Source organism: Labeo rohita, chromosome 13 (genome assembly GCF_022985175.1).
Source record: "Labeo rohita strain BAU-BD-2019 chromosome 13, IGBB_LRoh.1.0, whole genome shotgun sequence".
In the NCBI taxonomy this organism is placed as follows: domain Eukaryota; kingdom Metazoa; phylum Chordata; class Actinopteri; order Cypriniformes; family Cyprinidae; genus Labeo; species Labeo rohita.
In genome coordinates, this window is record NC_066881.1 from 20204283 (window position 1) to 20225895 (window position 21613).

Sequence of the window (21613 nt, forward strand, 5' to 3'; positions counted from 1 at the left end):
TTCACATTTATTCTAGAACATCTTACTCACGATTTCTCTCAACATGGGGAAAGGAAACCTTTTAATCAATAAATGGGGGTAAAAGTAACTGGCGTTGCCTATTTGAAAAAAGTAACTCAGACATTTTCTTGTCAATTAAAAAGTAATGCATTACTTTACTAGGTACTTGGAAAAAGTAATAATATTACGTAACTTGCGTTACTTGTAATGCCTTACCCCCAACACTGATTATAAGATTATTTTATATATTTGTAAGTCTACTGACAAAAAAACATCTTAAACTAGCTTAACAGTCTTAGACGGTTTCCCAAACCTGTGTCTGTTTGCTGGTTTTAGAATACTGTTTAGACACTTTTGAGTTGGCTAGGGTGTACTAGCTTAAACCATCTAAAACCAGCAAACAGTTGTGAGCCTGTGTTATGCTTTTTTCAGTTGTGTAAGAACACTGACCGTTATTTTATATATTTTTAAATTTATTTATTTATTTATTTGAGTGATGTCAAACTATTAATCTCTTCCAAAATAAAGGTTTTTGTTCACATAATATATGTGTGTACTGTGTGCATTTATTGTGTAGAAATACACACACATGTATATATTTAAGAAAATATACTCAGTTATATGAATATAAATATGCAAATACATGTAAATATTTTGAAAATATGTATGTGTGTATTTATATATACATGAAAAATATACAAAGTACACACACATATAGGCTATTATGTAAACAAAAACTTATTTTGTATGCGATTAATCGCGATTAATCGTTTAAAAGCACTAATTAGTTAATTGATTGATTTATAATTATTGTATTAAAAATAGTTTTGGGCACTTGTCATCTGGTCAGACTGGGATAAAGATTATTTATTTATTTATTTATTTATTTAATATTGTAAATGAAAAGTAAAGTCTCTTTCCTAAAAGGCTGGGTTGAAGAATGTTTTATTCATAATGCAGTCTAAAAATGCATGGGCATCTAAAAGATTTATAGCTTAAAGAGTAAAGAAATTCAGGATCCGAATAAGATCTTAAATCAAGCCTAAATCGATTTAACTGTTAAATTTCGGGTCCTTTCAGCACTGCGCAAAGCTGGACAGTTCCATCGACACATAACAGTTTAAGCGACCCAAAAATCTGTCATTTGTGTGCAAATGTCAAACCTGCTGAAAACATAACAACTAAATGCATGTTTTAATGTTCTGAAAATATGTTTATTCTCATCTTAATTGTCACCACCAGAGGGAACATGACAGGCTGTTGAATGGGACAGTCCGCCGGGTATATAATGACAAGCACACCCATTTTAGACTCCTTTAGTTGTGACGAAGATGAGTTACGGATCAGACAACTACATGTCCTCATCCTATAGAAAGATATTCGGGGAAACCCCTCGTTTCACCGGTTCCACGGCTAGGATGAGCAATGTCTCCTCACGGAGCGCCATGTCTTCCAGCGGCTTTAGGTCTCACTCTCTTTCCCGCAGCAGCGCCTCTCCAGCGGGGTACTACAAGAGATCGGGCCGGTCATCTTCCTTCTCACCGGTGCATTTCGACAGCGTGGATTTCTCTCAAACAGCTGTGTTAAATAATGAGTTTAAAATCGTCCGAACCAATGAAAAGGAGCAACTCCAGGGTCTCAATGATCGTTTCGCGATGTTTATCGAGAAGGTGCGCAATCTGGAGCAGCACAATAAAGTGCTGGAGACCGAACTCCTGAGTCTGCGCCAGAGGCAGAACGAGCCGTCCAGACTCGCTGACCTCTATCAGCAAGAGATCCGGGATCTGCGAGCCCAGGTGGACGAGCTGAACAACGAAAAATCTCACATTCTCATTGAACGAGAAGGTATAGATGAAGACTTGCAGAAACTTCGAGGCAAGTTTGAGGATGAGATCCGAGCGCGGGAGGAGGCAGAGCAGACGCTCAGATCCTTCAAGAAAGATGTGGACGATGCCACCATGGTGCGTGTGGACCTGGAGAGAAAGGTCGAGTCCCTCCTGGACGAGATCAATTTTCTGAGGAAAGTGCATGATGAAGAGGTGGCGGAGTTGACTGGTATGATCCAGGCAGCCCAGATATCTGTGGAAGTGGAGTTATCCAAGCCGGATCTGACCTCGGCCCTCAAAGAGATCCGTGGGCAGTATGAAACCCTCGCGTCGAAGAACCTGCAGTCTGCCGAGGAATGGTACAAATCAAAGTTCGCCAGCCTCAATGAACAGGCCACTAAAACCAACGAGGCCATGAGAGCCACAAGGGAAGAGATCAACGACTACAGGAGACAACTACAGTCCAAAACCATTGAAATCGAAACCTTGCGAGGAACAAACGAGTCACTTGAACGACAGATCCACGAGATGGAAGATGCACACAATGCCGAGGTCGCAGGTTATCAGGTAGAAATTACATATCATTTTGGGGTTAAACATGTATGAAATTATAACACAATTTAATTATAAAAATATCTATCTAAAGAATGAGAAAAGTTCTATCTATCTGTCTGTCTGTCTATCTATCTGTGTCTGTCCATCTGTCTGTCTTTATGTCTATATGTCTGTCCGTCTGCCAATCAATCAACCAATCTGTCTGTCTGTCTGTCCATACATCTGCCTATCTGTCTGTCCACCTGTCTGTCTGTCTGTCTATCATCTATCTATCTATCTATCTATCTATCTATCTATCCATCTATCTGTCCGTCCGTCCGCCCACCAATCAGTCAACCAGTCTGTCTGTCTGTCTGTATGTTTGTCTATCTGTCCATCCACCTGTCTGTCTGTCTGTCTATCATCTATCTATCTATCTATCTATCTATCTATCTATTTATCTGTCTGTCTGTCTCTCCATCTGTACGTCTGTCTGTCTATCTATCATTTTGGGGTTAAACATGAATAAAAAAATATAACACAATTTAATTATAAAAATATCCATTTAAAGAATGAAAAAGTTCTATCTATCTATCTATCTGTCTGTCTGTCTGTCCGTCCATTCATCCATCCATCCAATTTGTCTATCTATCTATCTGTCTGTCCGTTCGCCAATCAGTCAACCAATCTGTCTGTCTCTCCGTACGTCTGTATATCTGTCTGTCCACCTGTCTGTCTGTCTGTCTATCATCTATCTATCTATCTATCTATCTATTGATCAGTCTGTCTTTAAGTCTATATGTCTGTCCGTCTGCCAATTAGTCAACCAATCTCTCTGTCTGTCTCTCCATCCATATGTGTCTATCTATCTGTCTGTCCACCTGTCTGTCTATCATCTATCTATCTATCTATCTTTCTCGCTGCAAGGTCATTACCAAAAGCCCCTTGGGGAACTGTGGGTGAGCCACAAGCTCAGAGTTTCTGACAAAGGTGATGAAGACCTTCAGCCTGTCTGTCTATCTGTCTATCATCTATCTATCTGTCTATCTATCTATCTATCTATCTATCTATCTATCTATCTATCCATCCATCTGTCTGTCCGTCCGCCAATCAGTCAACCAATCTGTCTGTCTGTCTGTACATCTGTCTGCCTGTCTCTCTGTCTATCTATCTATCTGTCTGTCTCTCCATCCGTATGTCCGTCTATCTATCTGTCCACCTATCTGTCCACCTATCTATCTATCTATCTATCTATCCGTCCATCTGTCTGTCCATCCACCAATCAGTCAACCAGTCTGTCTTTCTGTCTATCTATCTATCTGTCTCTGATCTCATTGAAGTTTTTTTTTTACTTTTTTTTTTTTACATTTATATTATGTATTTACATTTATTTTGTATTTATAATAATATATAGAGGAAAGCATGTTTTATGTGCTCTGACTGGTTTTCACCATTTTTAATCAACTGTTTGCCTTCATTAGTTATTTTTAATAGTCCTGCGGCATGACACAGAAATGTTTAAAAATATAAATATTTAATGTAATCAGCCAATTAATATTAGGAGCTCATGAAAAATGTAAATGTAATAATGAGAAGAACTGTGAGTTTGAAACAGCACACGACTGAAACAGCTTGAAATGGCACGTCAAGTAGCCGAGTGCTCTGTCCATGGTGCTGAACTAATCGCAGACGAGAAGGTGGCCGAGGTTAATTCCACTAAGAAGAGTCTCTTGATAAAGAGGATTTTGCAAGGGAGGTTTCTGCAAGGTCATGCTCACTTGATGAAAGAAATCCGAATGATTACCCAGTTTATATTTATAATGATGTGTTAGAACTGCCTGATGGGTTAGACACTTTACAAATGTGAACATTAAGTACGCTGCCATATAAAGTATCCAGATCATTTTGTCTTAAGATTTTTCCCAGACATGATCTATGACCTTTCATCTTTTGAAAGTGAAAGAAGTGCCAACGTAAATCAGATTAGCGTCTTTGAACTTTGTGCTGAGATGGTCAGTCAATGCCAAGAGATAAAGGTTCACATGAGCTTTTATAAGAAGGATGGTCTAATTTAGGTGCTGAGCTAAATTAATTAATAGTCATGTGAATGTAAAAAGTGCAGACTGGTTTCAACATATTAAGAATATTTTGGTGATTTTATGACGGGCATTATGGAATATGTTTGTGCTAAGGCTCATATTGATATATATATATATATATTTAAATCTTATTCACCAGGAAACGATTGGGCAGCTGGACCTTGATCTTAGAAATACTAAGAGTGAAATGGCCCGTCACCTCCGGGAGTATCAGGACCTTCTGAATGTCAAGATGGCATTAGACATTGAAATTGCAGCATACAGGTATGAATGATTCCACATTAGAGTACTAATGCATTGAGAAAGAAAATTAATAATCACTTAATAATCACTGACCAATCTTCATTGATGTCCTCATAGAAAGCTACTGGAGGGTGAAGAAACCCACTTCAGTTCTGGGTTGGCTTTCTCCAGCACACCCAGCATCACTTATGGGTATCAGAGCCGCTCAGCTCTCACCTCAACCCGCAATCCTAAAAAAGAGAAAGAAGAAGAGGGACACGGCAAATCCAAGGCAGGAGCCAAGCGGGAGGAAAAAAACGGAGGAAACAGCTGTGACTAAGAAAGCAGAAAAGAGTGATGCTGTTGATGTTAACTCTAACTAGAATATCACATCTATTAAACCTATGCTTCTCTAGCAATTTTCCAGCGTTTAGCACAGTAATCACTGCTATTAGCTAAAAACTGCCACTTGTTGTTTAAAGTAATTGGTAACACGTTCAAGATATTTTAATGGTGATATGATGTTTCAAAAACAGTGTCTGGAATATGTTGATTTAATACTCCAGAATTTAGGCCTCAGATATTTCCTGTGCTTCTTAATTGTAGTTTCAGACAGTATTTTAGTCTAGTTGATGGTGTTAGAAGTAGGGACAACTAAAACATATAGCCAGCATTACTACTGATCCAAGGATTATGGATAAATTTAAAATTATTTATGAAAGGTTTGCTGGAAAGCACTATGGCATATTACGCATAAGGGACCAAACCACTGGATTAACTGTTACACATGTATGCCTTAACCACAATAAAGTCAATAACTGAAATGTTGTAGGTATGTTTTTGTTTTTATTTTTATACAAATCACTCTCAACATCTTATCTGTCCCATGTAAATAAACATGCATCACAGGCTTTTAATGTTATTCCACTGCTCTTTATAGCTATTTATTTATAAAACTCACTAAAGACTCAAGATTCAGCACGTTACTTGCAACTCATTTATATTAGCCATAGTGGTTTTGATTATTCTTTATGGTTTGAGCCTTTATAAACAATGTTCTGTAGAGCTACATTACTATGTTTGGGTCTGTAAGATTTTGAATGGTTTTGAAATAAGTTTTTACACTCAAAGCTGCATTTATTTGCTAAAATTTATACCAATTTATTCCTGTGATGGTAACGCTTAATTCTCACTGGAGTCTTCAGTGTCACATGATCCTTCAGAAAATAAATAGAACAAAAGGAAAATGTTCTTAAAGAAAAATCTCACAGTCCTTTAACTTTTAATTGTACATCTAAACTGCATTAACTATACCCAAGACAGAAAGGTGACCTCGTTTTATAGGCTAATAGGTTTCTTCTCTCTCCACAGACAAAAGAGGTAGAATTTAAAGATATAACACCCTACACTCAGACACAGGGCTTCTGCTTTGTGTTGTTTTGAAAGCCTGTCAATCACCGAAAAATATGGCAGATGCCCTTTTAAGAGTCACTGTCTTGTTAGAAAAAGGTCAGTTAGCTTCCTTTATAATCACCAAGACAGTGCTGAATCTAAAAAATTCATGAGTAAGGTAAAAGAGTCATAGAGATATATTAAAACAGATACATCAATGGTTAGCATTATATACTTGTACAGTGTTAAAAACAACAGCTGGACTTAAATTTGAACAAGCTTTTACCTTCAGTATTTACACTGTCATAAACAATATCTGAACCTTAATGTGATGTAGCACGCAGACAGGTGAAATCATGCAGGGTGTATAAGGCAGTTACCTTGGAAACCATTTTCAACAGTCCCTGTGGGTTAGTGCGAAGCAGCTCTCTCCTCCTCTCACTCTTACACTGAGCCTCAGACTCTCCAGAATATTTTGTGATAATAGCTTCAATAAAGAAACCTATACAGGTGACTAGCATTACATGAGGTGAAAGATGCTTTTTAACATTTAGGCTATTTTTTGATTAAATAATTATAAAAAAATAATATCAGCACTAATATTTCCCAAAATTAAAAAGATGACTGAAAGAAAATGGATGCACAATATTTGCATAGAATTTATGCAATGATGTGTGTCTGGCCATGCACAGTTTATCATGTAGTTGTACAGCTGCTTTAAAAATGAAGAAGTCTTAAAGTACAACATTACAAAAGATGAAAACACATATTTGAAAAATGTTTACCCCCAAAGGCCTTGTAATTAACACAATATGGCTCAAAAATACAAAAAGATTTCAACCTAATATGAACAAAGACAACCACAATCACAAAGACCCTTGGAAGAGCTGAGGAGAGAAAGACAGTAAACGAACATCTTAAATGCCTTACAGAATTAAATACTTCAGAATTTAGGTACTTAAGTGAATTATTTAAAGTACTGATTTACTTTTTGTCAGTTCAACGAGGCACAACAAGACAAAATTCATGTCAAACAATATATTCTAACGGACAAGGTGGAAAATAATGACTTATTCTGTGTTTTTCTTAGCAAATGTATAAAATCTACAGAACCCTCAAAGTCGTAGAAATTGTAACTGATAATCAAACAAACAAACAAACAGTATCTTCTGGAGCTCATTAGCTCTGTTTCTTAATGCATTTGCTCAAATGCTGACATATTCTTAATCTTTTTGAGCAGAAGGCAACCAGGAAGACAAAGAATCACTGCATAGATTAACTGTTATACAATAAAATTGAGTTTAGCCCTTGAAATAAACAACTGTACAATGTAGTTTTCACAGTAGTTGGTCTTTCTGTCTTCCCTCCTTACTGAGCAGGTAGAACAAGTCCGAAATGCAGAACCAGCATGCCATCCTAAAAATGGAAAGAAAGAAGTTGATCAAAAATAATAGAAACGATTTGTTTCTATCGTTTTCAACACTGCTAATAATAATAATAAGTAATGTTTCTGGAGCAGTAAATTAGCATATTAGAACGATTTCTGAGGAGTAATGGCTGCTGAAAATAATGAAATTTTAATGTCAGATTTATCATTATGGATTGTCACAAATGTCATCTGAAAAATTACTTAAAGTCTTTGTTATTGATGCCTCTACAACACATACAGAACAAAGAAAGAGAGGTCAATTTTCTGTCTCTTTTTTTACTGTGAATGCTATTTTTATAGACTTAAGGTCACAGGTAAGGCTCTAATGTAATGCTGTGTGAAGGGTGAGACAGAAACTGTGCAAGGCGCCTGTTTTTCACACTTATTAACAGCTTACATGAGGCTCATTTTCTCTAAAACATCTCAGCGATACTGCTACTGACTGAACAATTCTTAAAGGGATAGTTCACCCAAAAAAGAAAATTGTCATTTACTCACTCTCAAGTAGTTCCAAACCTGTACAGGGCTCTACAGTGCTCCGCATTTGCGACTGAAAACTACTGTGTGCGACCATGAAAAAATATTTAGGAGCACCATGTGCGACTGTTCCGATCTGCATTTTGGTGTTTGTGCTGAGGGGAGCTTCAGAAGTTTCTATGTGTTTTTGCAATGTTGAGTAATGTATCACAGACATATCTCACGAATCCTTACATAAACAAAGTATAGAGAGAGCGTAAATAAGAGATTAATTGTGCAGTGTAGAGAGTTTCGTTGATTATAATGGAACTTTGTGAGATTGCGATGAACTAAGATGAGTGACCGCTTTTAATGATTTTTAAGGGAGTTTGTAAATGAGATACTGATTTAATACAACAGTTGAAATAAGAAGTTAATATTAAGTGACTTACATTGTCTGACTATAACACTATTGCTCTATTTCGTCGTCAAGAATAGTCTGAAACAAGTCACAACCGCTGCACATGTCCGTTGCAAATCTAGTGAGTCAATGATTCAATTTCCCATTCATAAAGAGAGTCACTTGCCTTATACCTGAATGAATCAGCCATTAGAACAAATCAAAGGAATGAATGATTCAGTAATTAAATCAGTGACTTGTCGCCACCTACTGGCAGGTTTAGTTTGATTTTAAAGTATCTTTTCAGTTATTAAAATCATTTAATATTTCTGTATTCAAAATGTTATTTAAAACATTAATCTCCACATGAATTTATTAATTTGACTGCACTCATGCCACCCCTAAGCCTCATTAAACATGAAAATACACCAACAAGCCACTTTTGTGTTCTTCTGTGCCACCTCTGTAGTACAAATTAATTTTGTTAATACTGATTTTATTTGATTCGTAACTTATTCTAATTCTACTTGATCTTATTCTGTTGTTTTAATTAGAAATGTTAAAAAGCTTAAAAAATATAATTTGAAAAAAAAATTGACATACAAGATGACATACTTTTTAATAAAGTTAGAAAAATGCCATTACAAGGACAAAAAAAAAATTCATGACAGAATTTTTCATTTTTGGATGAACTATCCCTTTAAGCAATTCTTTGTGCCTTAAGCCGTTTTACTTTTTGCAACGATAATAAGCACAAATACATTAGGTACATTATATCAGACACCCACCTGCAACGCATTTTTTCCCATGGTGTTGCAAACTTCTCTTAAAGACTGGCACTGCTCAAGAAGATGCTCTCCACACACAACATCAACCTGCCAAATAAAGCAGAACGTAAATGTTCATGTAAGTGTTTTTTTCAAAACAGAATGTTTCGACGTATCATTTCTGACAATATCACAACGCAAAGAGAAAAAGCTTCACAAAAAAGTAATATGAGCAAAAAAAACATGGATTCTTGCCTTAGCAAACATCACTAATAAAAGTTGGAGGTGGGATTCCAGTGAGTTCAAGCTTTTTAGAGGAGTGCTTTTTCACAGTGACCCTAAAATGCCAGATGGAAATGCATTTCAAGCCTCCATATGAATATACAATACAGCCTCAGACTATTCCCAAAATGATTAGACAATTTTTAGAGTCTAGTATGTGGAGCAGGGCACAGCGGGCTGTCCTGGAGCGAGGCACACAAACCCTTGTGTCTCCTCTTTCACCTCTATCCCAGTAGATGTCCCTGGCACTATAAGGTATTCCTCATCGGGCCAGATCAGTCTTAGCTAATCAGCACTGAGTGCTTGAACGCCAAGAAAAACCCTTAAGCCAGTAATCCAGATACGACTGTTAGCCTCACAACATGCAAGGAGCCTTTACTAACAACGGCTGCATGTAACAATAGATCGGAATACTGCAATTAATGTTAATTACACACACAAAAAGATGCAATTCTACTTTAAATGAGAAGCACTTTAAGTGGAAGTGAATGGGGCCAATTTACAACGGATTTAAAGGCAAAAATGGAAATCTTACAATTTTATAGACCAATTTGGAGTAGACGTCACACACAGCTGCGCAACATTGTGATGGCAGAAAACGCTTGTGGAGGGAACAAGTGGAGGGAAATGGGTAAAATCCACAGAATAAAAGAAAAAAAGTATTTGGATGTGCCTTTGGCACTATTTTTATAGAATATGGTCATCAAAGATGCCTTTTGAAGCTAAACATAGACGTTTAAACCACAATGGATAACAACTGCTATGATTACTCTACTTTAAAAGCATAAATCTGATTTAAACAATCTGTCTACTTAATATTCACATATGCAGTTCATGTGGACCATTGTTTTAGCTCTACAGTTACAGCATGAAATACTAGTTAAACCTACAACATTTTACATAACATTTACCTATTCTATCTCACAATTCTGATTTTTTCTTGCAAATGTAAGTTTAAATCTTCTAGTTTTGACTTTATAACTCAATTTAACTCAACAATGACAAGTTTGTCGATTCTGAGGAAAAAACAAAAACAAAACAGAAGTGTGGACTCATGATTCTGAGCCGAGAGGAAAAGCAGTTTTTTTCTTATCAGAATTGTGAGATATAATTTTGGAATTGTAAGAATAAAGTCAGAATTTTGAAATATACACTCAAATTTAAGCTTTTTAAATTTTTTAACATTTGTAATGTTGTGCTGTCATAGAAACATTTTTGCTCTTTTTTTAAGAAAAGGAGAGAGAAGTGGAAAATAATTTTGTGGTGATCAAAAATTATAGCACAAATGCTGTGAGTTAAACTTAACTTTAACTGAACCCATATACATTAAATCAGCCGAATCAAATGTATAAATGCTAAAAAAAAAAAAAAAAAAAAAAAAGTTACTTCACAACAATGTTCATTAGTTAACATTAGTTAACTACATTAGTTTACATGAACTAAGAATAAACAAGATTTGTACAGCATTTATTCATGTTAGTTCATGTTAATTTCAGCATTCTCTAATGCATTATTAAAAATCACAATTTGTATTTGTTAACATTAGTTAATGCACTGTGAAATAACACTGAATGAACAACGATTTTTTAAACATTTACAAAGATTAATAGTTTAATAAGTGTATTGTTCATTGTTTGTTCATGTTAATACATTAACTATTATTAACAAATGACACCTTATTGTAAAGTGTTACAGAAAAAAGTGCAAAGTGTATTTTTTGTAAATCTGTTGTATGTTCTTGTAACAGTGTAAATATACAATGAAGTACTAGGTAATATTAATTAACAACATACACTATATAGGGTTAGGATTAGAGTTTGGTTTGTGATCAGATGCTGGTCTATTCATAATACACTATTATTACTATAGTAAGGACAGTGTAAAATAAAGTGTTACCAGTCAAAAATATGGCTCTTAAACTGGAGACGCCTGTGTCAGTCTGCAAAAGCGACAGCTGAAAAATATAACTCTAGAAAAAGCACTAGATTTTCTTTTCAAACATAATCACTGCTATTCTCAACTACAGACAGTCATTTCTATGCTTGACTGAGCTGTGGTTCTTTTCAAGGACTCAAATCCTAACTGGGATTAGGGGGAAACTAATTAAACAGCAACATGGCAGGATTGTGAAGTGTGACAGAGTCACTGAAGTGTTGAGAGGGAATGGAACATCCTAATAACAGAATTTCTTTAATCACACTTTTACATGATGACCTCATTGTGGAAACCTTAAAGACGACAATCTGCTGGATTTAGTCTGTTAAGGAGTGAAAAAAGAACAATTTTGCATTAAATGACTCAGCATATCTTTGCTCTGCGTGAAGCGTGGCGTCCGATTCATTCTGCCCATCCTGTCAGTATGAATTATTAAGCGACTGACACAGCTGGGGGACGTTCACCCCACATATCTTTCAGACCTCTGACATTGCTGACCGTCTGAGGCAGGATTTATGTGTCTGGTTTAATGAAAACAAGTCGTTTAAGACCAAGACGTTAGTTACCCTGACACAGAGTGTGGTTTATAATTCAAAATACACAAAAACGGTGGGTGAGACTAAAGATAAAGAGGAAAGAGAATCTGTATTTCACCTTGCAGTTTTGACTCAGTTCCATCTTCCTCCTGATAAAGAGCTCCACGTGACGGACAGTGGCTTCCCCTGACACACGCACGTACTTCCTCTCAAGGGGCTTGAAGGTGAAAATAAGGAAAATCAGCCAGGGATACAGCACAATTTCAGCTCAATTCTACACAATGATTCAAGTGTTTATATTTCATAAGCACAAATAATATTGCAGTGCGCTTCCTGAATACAAAGTACATTATTTTTGTTGTGTGTGTACTAAAAAAAACTGACAAAATATGAACATTACCTTATAGTTCTTAATACCCTCTTCAGCTCTGTAAATCAAATATATGTAAAAATAAAGATCAGATTAGAAAAACAGATTAAATATATTGTACTTGTGTAATAAATCAAACAATTTACAAATAATAGGTGTGCAAAATCAGATTTCAGCCAAGAACAAAAGCACATAGCAAGTGGTTCTCAACCAGGGGGCCAGGGCCCATTGAAGGGCCTCAGCAAACTTGCAAGAAGGCCAAAAGATGACTTAATATTATTCAAAAATCTGGCCTCATTAAACAGATACAAAAAAAAAGAATGTTTTTACTGATGAGCACACAGAATATTCTAGAAACACAAACTGAATTACTAATAATTTATGTATAAACCAGGTTCAGAAATGAACTTTTCCATTAAGGGGCAATGTATTTTTAACCTTTTGTATTTTTAACATAAAAATCAGATGTTGTCTTTAATGTCAAATATTTAAATTTACCCAATTACTTCAATCAATATTTGAAACTGTTTTCAATAACAATAGACTGTTTAAAGTTGAAATTTTACATATAAAAAAACAGGAGCTCATAGGGCTGCAATATTATGTCAAAAACCATTGTTGTAGATTATTGCTCTTTATACTGTAATAATGACCATTAACATCAATATAGAAAACAACATAAAACATTTCTTTTTCGTTTTGGGCACGTCACATTCTGGCTTCACAGACAAAACATGTTGGTCCATGATGTTAGACAAGTCTAGCACAAGTTATGCAAAAACTCCCGTTATAATCATTGAAGCTATGAAATTAATCTTTTATTTACATCGTATCTGCACTGTGTTCTTTATGATGAGTGTCATCATAAAGATAATCCAAATGCCTCTGATTGGTCAATGCATTCTTAAGTTCAACAGAAATGCATTTGATTGGTTACAGGGCTCAGTGCTGCACCATATAGTGCATAAAAGCAATTATATGCAGTGTGAGCCAATCTAAATGTAATTCAGTGAATTGACACTTTTCATTTATTTTCACATTTCATTTTAATCGTGACAGCCGTAATACGTTATTTAATTGAGCAGGGGCATTTTTTGCCCCTTTGTTTTGAATTCATGGGGCATTTTTTGCCCCTTTGTCCTGAATTTATGGGGGATTTTTTGCCCCTTTATCTTGAATTCATGGGGCATTTTTTGCCCCTTCGTCTTGAATTCATGGGGAATTTTTTGCCACTTTATCTTGAATTCATGGGGCATTTTTTGCCCCTTTGTTTTGAATTCATGGGGCATTTTTTGCCCCTTTGTCCTGAATTTATGGGGGATTTTTTGCCCCTTTATCTTGTATTCATGGGGCATTTTTTGCCCCGTTGTCTTGAATTCATGGGACATTTTGTGCCCTTTTGTCCTGAATTTATGGGGCATTTTTTGCTCCTTTGTCCTGAATTTATGGGGGATTTTTTGCCCCTTTATCTTGAATTCATGGAGCATTTTTTGCCCTGTTGTCTTGAATCCATGGGACATTTTGTGCCCCTTTATCTTGAATTTATGGGGCATTTTTTTGCCCCTTTGTCTTGAATTTACAGGGCATTTTTGTAGTATTTTTGCCACAAGCCCTCTGTAATTTCCGATCAGTTCTATTGACAAAAAAGGTTGAAAACAAGAAGAATTACAGTAGAAATATCAGGTGAAATATCTCAGACAATAAAGAGGAGCTTTGAATATGGTGTTGGACAACAGGAGGCCTTTTAATCAAAAAGGTTGAAAATTGCTTTTTTAATAAGTTTTGATTTTTGACTGTTTAGCTCCATCTAGTGATGATACACAACATAACCTGTCTAGCATTCAGGAAGCTTAAAACTTACCCTATTTATATTCTTAATGCATGTTCCAGACCTTTTTGAATGATTCAGTGGTGTGTGTTATTGCAAACATTAAAACCTATCTTTGCTTTTTTTGGTCAAAAGTCATTACTGGCTGAAAGCTCTAGAAACCGAATGACATCACTGATGTAAGCATAACCACAAATCAACATTACTGACCCCACAAACTCCAACATCAGAGACACATCTAGCTCTGAGGGAATAGTGAAAACAGACTGAGACAGCATGTCTTTCTTCTGTCTCTGAGGCGGCTTCACTGGGTATGTAGCTGGAGATGCCACTGGGGGAAAAAATCCAAAGAAAAAAATAATATTGCATCATAAGCTCATTAAAATATTAGCATCAGCTATGCACTAAAAAGCACATATAGTCAAAGAATAAACTTTATTCTTTTCAAGAATTCTTGAACAAACCTGGCTTAGGAATATCAAGCCCTCTCTGTTTATAAAATGCATATATTCGTGTCCTTTCATCTGAAGAAGAAAGAACACAAACAACATATTTTCTCTGAAATGTCTCTGACTGGGACAACAAAAGTGTAACAAGAAAGCGTAAAAGATTAAACTTTCGACTAACCCTCTTCCAAATATGGAACCATCTTGAAAACAATGTCTTGTAATTGCCTGTCAGGTCTAAAAGAGAAAAAAGGAGGAAATTTGACTCCCATGCTAAAACATAACCAGTAATTAAACACTAAAACACATGAGAATCCCTGAAGACCCCAGGACATATGTGAGGCTGTTATTGCTAGGCACCAGTAATTAGACACAAGGGATGGTCTCGAACATAACAACTATACAAAATCTCCAGTGACAGACCAAAACCGGTAAACAAAACTACACCTTATACACACAGTTTGCCAACGTTGAAACTGACAAGAACAGTATATAAAACAATAAAAAAGACCTCAATAAAACTAAAGTTACCTGATACTGTACAGTGGCTGTGTCTGGTGCACAACAATCGAGCAGTTTGGACACCTGTTGCTGCAGAAAAAGTGCTTGACAATGCAGCTCTTACAAACTGTGAAGGGGGGAAATAAACAGGATTGATGCATAACAGTGAATAGATCACAGTTTATATCACCCCCCAAAAAAATCTGGTGAACTTACAAGTGTGAAGACATTCTGTGATGGTGGTGGCATCAATAAAAAATCCATTGCAGAGGGCACAGCGGATATAGGGATAAAATTCCCTAAGAGGCAGGGAGCGCTTTTAAACAAAACAAACATAATATTAAATTATTAGTAATATTTTTAATGTTTTTTAAAGACGTCTCATCTGCTCGCCAAGCCTTATTTGATCCAAAGTACAGGAAAAACAAATTCATGAATATTTTTACTATTTAAAATAACTCTTTTCTATCTGAATATGTTTTGAAACGTAATTTATTCCTGTTTTCAAAGCTAAATTTTTTGCATAATTACTCCAGTCACATGATCGTTCAGAAATCATTCTAATATTTTGATTTTGCTGTTTAAAAAAAAAATAACAATAAAAAAAAAAAAAAATAATAATAATAATAATAAATATATATATATATATATATATATAGTATTAATATTATTATGTTGAAAACAGCTGAGTAGAATTTTTTTCAGCTTTCTTTGATGAACAGAAAATTCAGAAGAACAGCATTTATCATCACTTTTGATCAATTTAAAACATCCTTGCTAAATAAAGATATTAACTTCTATAACTTCTTTCCTACAAAACAAAATACAAATAAAAAAAATACTGACTCCAAGCTTTTGAATGGTATTGTGTATAATGTTACAAAAGCTTTTTATTTCAGATAAATGCTGATCTTTGGATCTTTCTATTGATGAAAGAATCCTGAACAAAATGTACTCATCTGCTTTAAACATTGATAATAATAATAAAAATTTTATAATGTTTCTTCAACAGCAAATCAGCATATTAGAATGATTTCTGAAAGATAATGTGACACTGAAGACTAAATAAATGACGCTAGAATAAATTAATTTTTTAAAATATATTCAAATAGAAAGCAGTTACTTAAATAGTGCAAATATTTCACAATATTTCTGCTTTTGCTGTATTTGGATCAAATAAATGCAAGCTTGGTGAGCAGAAGAGACTTCTTTAAAAACATAAAACTCTTACTGTTCTTAATCTTACTTACAAATTACAAATGTAAGTATAAGTATATAAGTACAAGTATTATTTATATACGTATAATTTATATACATATGAAACATACACAAACATATGTATTAGTTCATTACGTCTTATACGCGATATAACAACTTATAGCCTACAAGTTGAAGTACTTTTGAAATAAAAACTAATTTGCTTGTGTATCGTTGTACCTCGTCGTCATGATGTTGTTCATGGGATTTCTGGCTGTGGTCGGTGTCACGGCTCTCATCCTCTCCGCTGAGGGAAGCGTCTGTCCGAAAGGACCCACGCGTGGATCCCTCCTCCACAACTCTGGCCACAGTTCCGTCCATAGTGCACGCAAAGAGCGAAGCCCTTAAAACAACTGCAAGAGAACAACTACGAATGCCCGTCTGCTCTCTCTGGAGTGACCGGATGACTTCATTCACGATGAGTAGCAAATAGTTAATTTCATTTACAAGTTTAGAAACACTTCAATCTACTTGTGCACCTTCACGGTGTGCGCGCAATACTCCGGTGACGCAGTTTAATGAGGATAGAATAAAAGTCCCCATAGGAACGCATAAACAAATGGTTAAAAAAATAAATATAAAAATGTATAAATAAAAATACAAATTATTGCTGACAAACTATATATAGATATTACAAAAATACATATTTAGAAATTATGTATATCTATATATATTAGTAGTTTTCTCATCAACTTGACTCATCCAGAACACAGAATAAGAAATTCAGGGGCATCTGATTTTACATGGGTTATTTATTGAAATGGACTATTAAGTAAAATAATATGATTTCGTTTGAAAAGATTGTACCAAATACACTTTTTGTTTTAATGAACTACACCAACACACGATATTTTATTATTTTCTTCGTAGTAAAAATAGGAGATTGGAAAACAAACGACATTGTTTTAATGGCTATGGTGAAATACACACCACAAAGTCGAAATATTCGCATATGTCGATACCTTGTAGGATTTGGAGCAGTTTATTAGAGTTATCAATAAAAATATTGAAGGGCTTAAAGAACGTCAAAGCAAAGCCTTCATTAAAACTTATATTTGGCTATTTTTGAAATGTATGCTAATGATCTGTTTTATAATTTTTTAATCTTTTGTTAAGTATAAAGCGTATTAAAAATTATATTTGTTTTCAAATGGAGTTTTTGAGTAGGAGTTTTCTTCCCTCTGCCGGTGAAACAGATTCATAACAGTAAAGATGGCGGCGCCTATGAGCAACGTGGATGAAATTCGTGATAGAGTAATATTGGGTGAATTTGGCGTAAAAAATGTAAGTTATGACCTCTGCGGGATATTTATATAATGTTCAGTGTGTGTTTATGTCTATACAGACAGTTTCATTGTCAATATAAGCGTTCATTATTTAACAATATAACGTTGCACATGTCGTGCAGGTTTCTTCGTACACAAACTGCTGAGATTGTTGCTTATTAGATTTATATGATCACACGATGATTGTTTATTAGAATGTCTTTCGGTAAACTACATATGTAACTATAATTTACTATATTTACAGGTCCATACTACAGATTATCCAGGAAATTATCCTGGTTACGATGACACATGGAATTTTGAAAAATTCAAAAAGGTGTGTGAAATGTACAAGGTGTCTTTTATTCAAATGAATGTAGTTGCTGCGAAGTCAGGCGTTTTTTTATATGGTTGATAAAAATCTTGTAATTTTGTTTTTGTAGAACTTCAGGATCGATATAGTTCAAGCGGATGAGAACACGTTGGAGTTTGATATGGTTGGAATAGACGCTGCCATCGCCAATGCTTTTCGCCGTATATTACTGGCTGAGGTATGTCTGATGATTTATGTCAGTAGTGACTGCTTGTATATGGGCCATTCTACAGAACTGGTAAAAAGTCACAGTTGGAAACGTCTTGAAAAACGTCTTTCCACAAACGCTGTATGTATGCAAATTGTATAATATCCAATGTACATTTAATTCTCATATTGTATTTTCAGAAAGTTTTGGAATATTTGTCCTCTCCCAATATTTGTCACTACCAAAACACAGTAATAAATAATTTAATAAGAAGGGTTATATTGATCTATTAAGATTTTGCTTACATCATCCTTGTAAATATAAATCCAGACAGCACACCTATGTCTGCAAGATGCCTGTTAAAGATCACTTGATCTCGAAAGCATCTGCGGTGTACAGACATTTGACAGATGTCTGTAAGATGTCAGTTTTAGACATCTAATAGATGTCTATTTGACATATGATAGGAAACGTCCTATAGACGTATTGCAGAAGACCAAACATTCTAAAACAATACGTCTTCCAGATGTAACGTCAAATAGACGTCTCCATCTATGTATGTGTGCTATCAGGGTATATTTTTTATATTTTAAGAAAACAGTTTCAGAGGTAAATCAATAAGTAATTTTCACAGTATTTCAGTTGTGATTTATGATTTGTGTCGTATTCTGAACCAGGTTTTCTTTGCAAAAAGGCAAAAAGTTGATCATACTGATTTCAGAGTTATAGATTCATTAGTTTGAATATACATTGAACCAAAAAATATAACATCTTAGCTGATAATTCAGCATATATTATTTTTGACAAAACATCCAATGCACATTTTCGGTGGTGACCACATCACTTTACAGAATTGTAACCAACATACTAAAATACAAAACATTTGCATAACTGTACTAACATTTTATTTATTTTCTACAAATAAAGGATTATGTGTTCCCTTTTGTCACTACCGAAACAATGATGACATGTTTTGGTCATGACTGTTTCGTTGTTCGTTAGTGACAATTTAAGATACTTTTGAACCTAACTCAAAGATGCTAATCAGCACATTGTTTGCCAGCACAGTTATAAACAGTTGTACACACATATAAAAACTGAATGTTATGGTATAACTCCCAAAAAAGTATTTGATTATAAAAAAAATGGTGTTCGTTAGTGACATTCTTTAAAGTTACACACAGATTTTTCATACATTTGAGCACATTTACCTCAGAATGATGGGGCCTGTCGACCATGTAGCTATGAGAAAAAGTGACACATAAATATTTCCTGATCATAAATGTAGGGGTGTAGTTAAAATCAGTGTCAGCCAATGGACTAAAACATACACTGTTTCGGAAGTGACATGAAAATGCGGGACACTTTTTTTTTTTTTTTTTTTTTAATACAAGTGTCATAGTTTATATAAAATAAATATCTTTTCTTGAACTTCACTTCACTTCACAGCCACCTCCCAATTGCAAGAACCCACTAATTGATGATTTTATATATAGTGTATTAAGCTAACTGATATTTTAAATATTATTGTGGTTTTCAATACATAATGAAAGGATTTTAGTAAACATCTAAGTTTTGAATGCTTAAATGCTTTTTAAATGTGTTTTTTGGTTGGGGGACAGCAGATTGGCCCGATTCTGTAGAATGGCCCATACGTGTTATATTACCATCATCATGAGCTGCTTTTGAAACAGGATCTGACACTCATCACGATCATCTTATTTGAAAATTTAGGTCCCAACGATGGCCATCGAAAAAGTCTTCATTTACAATAACACATCGATCATTCAAGATGAGATTCTATCCCATAGACTTGGTCTTGTGCCCATTAAAGCAGATCCTCGTCTTTTTGAGTACAGGAATTTGGGTAAGTACATTCTGGACTCACAAAATGCTTGTTTTAACTTTAAAACGACAGTTATGTAAATAAATGTATTTGTCTTGAGGAAAGTAATCTTTGTAATGGTGCTACAGAAGCCAAAATGGTCTAGGACAGTTTATTATTCTTTGTTTTCACATACTAATCTAAATGATAATATGTGTTGTGTTTGTCAGAGGATCAGGAAGGCACTGAAATTGATACAATTCAGCTTCAGCTGAAGGTAAAATGCACCAGGAATCCTAGAGCCCCTAAAGACTCTTCAGATCCCAAAGAGTTATATCTCAATCATATGGGTGAGTAAAATCTAAATTTGTGTTCCACGTAAGTAATTTCTTCAAGTTTGGAACATAAACAGTGGCAACATTTACGTGGATATTTTTTGCGAACCATGTCAAAACATTCTGTTTATCACTGTCCTGTTGACAGTATGTCACTTCACTCTTGTGTTTGGTTTCAGTCTACTCAGGTGACATAAAATGGCTCCCAATTGGAAACCAAGCCGATGTGTTTGCAGATGCCAAGATTGGTCCTGTGCATGGGGACATTCTCCTGGCACAACTTCGACCAGGGCAGGAACTTGATATAGTCATGCACTGTGTCAAAGGAATAGGCAAGTAATATAAGAGGCTCCTAACCAAATAGATCTTTGATTTCCAGTGAGGCATATGTATTTTCCTTTAATAAAGGTTTAGTTATTATATAACTCCAACGTCCAGTCCCTAGCTTCCTGTATATTTATAAACTGTGTGATTAACTGGAAAGCTTTGCACCTCACAGGCAAGGATCACGCCAAGTTTTCTCCCGTGGCCACCGCGAGCTACAGACTTCTTCCTGAAATCACATTATTACAGACCATTGAGGGAGAACAAGCAGAGAGGTTAAAGCGCTGCTTCTCACCAGGAGTTATTGAGATACAGAATGTGAACGGTAGGACTGTTTTGCTTTATTCACATGTAGTGTTGATATCTGGTACTTTTGTTTCTGTGTTATAATCTAATAATGATACATTTCAGGAAGGAAGGTGGCTAAAGTTGTCAACAGTCGTTTAGACACATGCAGCAGAGAAGTTCTTCGGCATGACGACTTGAAGAACTTGGTGAAACTGGGCAGAGTGCGGGATCATTTTATATGTATGTTTGCAACTGAAAGTTAAGTTTGTTTGGTGATTTACCAAATGCATTGTTAAATCTCCCCTCTGTGTTTTCTTTTTAGTCTCAGTTGAGTCCACGGGGATCCTCCCTCCTGATGTCCTGGTTACTGAGGCCATTAATGTCCTCATCTCTAAGTGCCAGAAGTTTCTCACAGAGCTTGATACAGCAGAAATGGACTAGATGAAAGAAAATAAGGCCAGTCACGCTCATCCTATAGCTTTGAATGAAGTCATGGGATTGGTTTACTGACACTGTACATATCTTTTAAAGCTTTAGCTAAAAACTCCTTTCACATGTGTGAATTCATACAAATTCCAGTGAGCAACTTTACAGCCTTCTCGAGATTTCTTGACATTCAAGTTTGTTTCTTATTAGTCAAGTTGATCTGTTTTGTTTGAGATGTCCAGCTATAACAAAACATAATTATGCAAGTCACATATTTGACACAACACGAACACATTTTGTGACGTATTTATGTTTTTCCATGTATATTAAACTTTTGTTGACAAAATGA

The 21613-nt window shown here is 35.1% G+C and overlaps 3 protein-coding genes across 3 annotated transcripts; 2 read left to right on the top strand and 1 right to left on the bottom strand.

The window, feature by feature from the left end:
- Window positions 1–1291: 1291 nt before the first annotated feature.
- On the top strand, window positions 1292–5505 carry inaa (internexin neuronal intermediate filament protein, alpha a). Its single transcript, XM_051126358.1, has 3 exons — window positions 1292–2393; window positions 4599–4723; window positions 4820–5505. The coding sequence occupies exons 1-3, from the start codon at window positions 1332–1334 to the stop codon at window positions 5019–5021; spliced, it is 1389 nt and encodes a 462-aa protein (XP_050982315.1). The 5' UTR covers window positions 1292–1331; the 3' UTR covers window positions 5022–5505.
- Window positions 5506–5592: 87 nt separating this feature from the next.
- Window positions 5593–16889, bottom strand: pcgf6 (polycomb group ring finger 6). Its single transcript, XM_051126360.1, has 10 exons — window positions 16461–16889; window positions 15240–15339; window positions 15054–15150; window positions 14704–14759; window positions 14541–14600; window positions 14287–14407; window positions 12279–12306; window positions 11997–12095; window positions 9147–9233; window positions 5593–7489 (listed from the first exon to the last, which is right to left on the bottom strand). The coding sequence occupies exons 1-10, from the start codon at window positions 16599–16601 to the stop codon at window positions 7442–7444; spliced, it is 837 nt and encodes a 278-aa protein (XP_050982317.1). The 5' UTR covers window positions 16602–16889; the 3' UTR covers window positions 5593–7441.
- Window positions 16890–17431: 542 nt separating this feature from the next.
- On the top strand, window positions 17432–21613 carry polr1c (RNA polymerase I and III subunit C). The gene is made up of 9 exons (XM_051126359.1): window positions 17432–17564; window positions 17811–17882; window positions 17989–18096; window positions 19801–19933; window positions 20122–20241; window positions 20406–20558; window positions 20726–20875; window positions 20962–21078; window positions 21161–21613. The coding sequence occupies exons 1-9, from the start codon at window positions 17493–17495 to the stop codon at window positions 21277–21279; spliced, it is 1044 nt and encodes a 347-aa protein (XP_050982316.1). The 5' UTR covers window positions 17432–17492; the 3' UTR covers window positions 21280–21613.

Bases quoted from the DNA above. Each gene is read 5' to 3' on its own strand.
- pcgf6 (XM_051126360.1), bottom strand. From the start codon at position 16,601: ATGGACGGAACTGTGGCCAGAGTTGTGGAGGAGGGATCCACGCGTGGG. The intron at 14,601-14,703 runs GTTAGTCGAAAG...TTTCTTCTTCAG, and splicing joins GGTTCCATATTTGGAAGAGG to ATGAAAGGACACGAATATAT. The intron at 9,234-11,996 runs GTGAAATACAGA...TTTATTTGGCAG, and splicing joins AACTGAGTCAAAACTGCAAG to GTTGATGTTGTGTGTGGAGA.
- inaa (XM_051126358.1), top strand. From the start codon at position 1,332: ATGAGTTACGGATCAGACAACTACATGTCCTCATCCTATAGAAAGATA. The intron at 2,394-4,598 runs GTAGAAATTACA...CTTATTCACCAG, and splicing joins CCGAGGTCGCAGGTTATCAG to GAAACGATTGGGCAGCTGGA. The intron at 4,724-4,819 runs GTATGAATGATT...ATGTCCTCATAG, and splicing joins ATTGAAATTGCAGCATACAG to AAAGCTACTGGAGGGTGAAG.
- polr1c (XM_051126359.1), top strand. From the start codon at position 17,493: ATGGCGGCGCCTATGAGCAACGTGGATGAAATTCGTGATAGAGTAATA. The intron at 17,565-17,810 runs GTAAGTTATGAC...CTATATTTACAG, and splicing joins GTGAATTTGGCGTAAAAAAT to GTCCATACTACAGATTATCC. The intron at 20,876-20,961 runs GTAGGACTGTTT...GATACATTTCAG, and splicing joins TGAGATACAGAATGTGAACG to GAAGGAAGGTGGCTAAAGTT.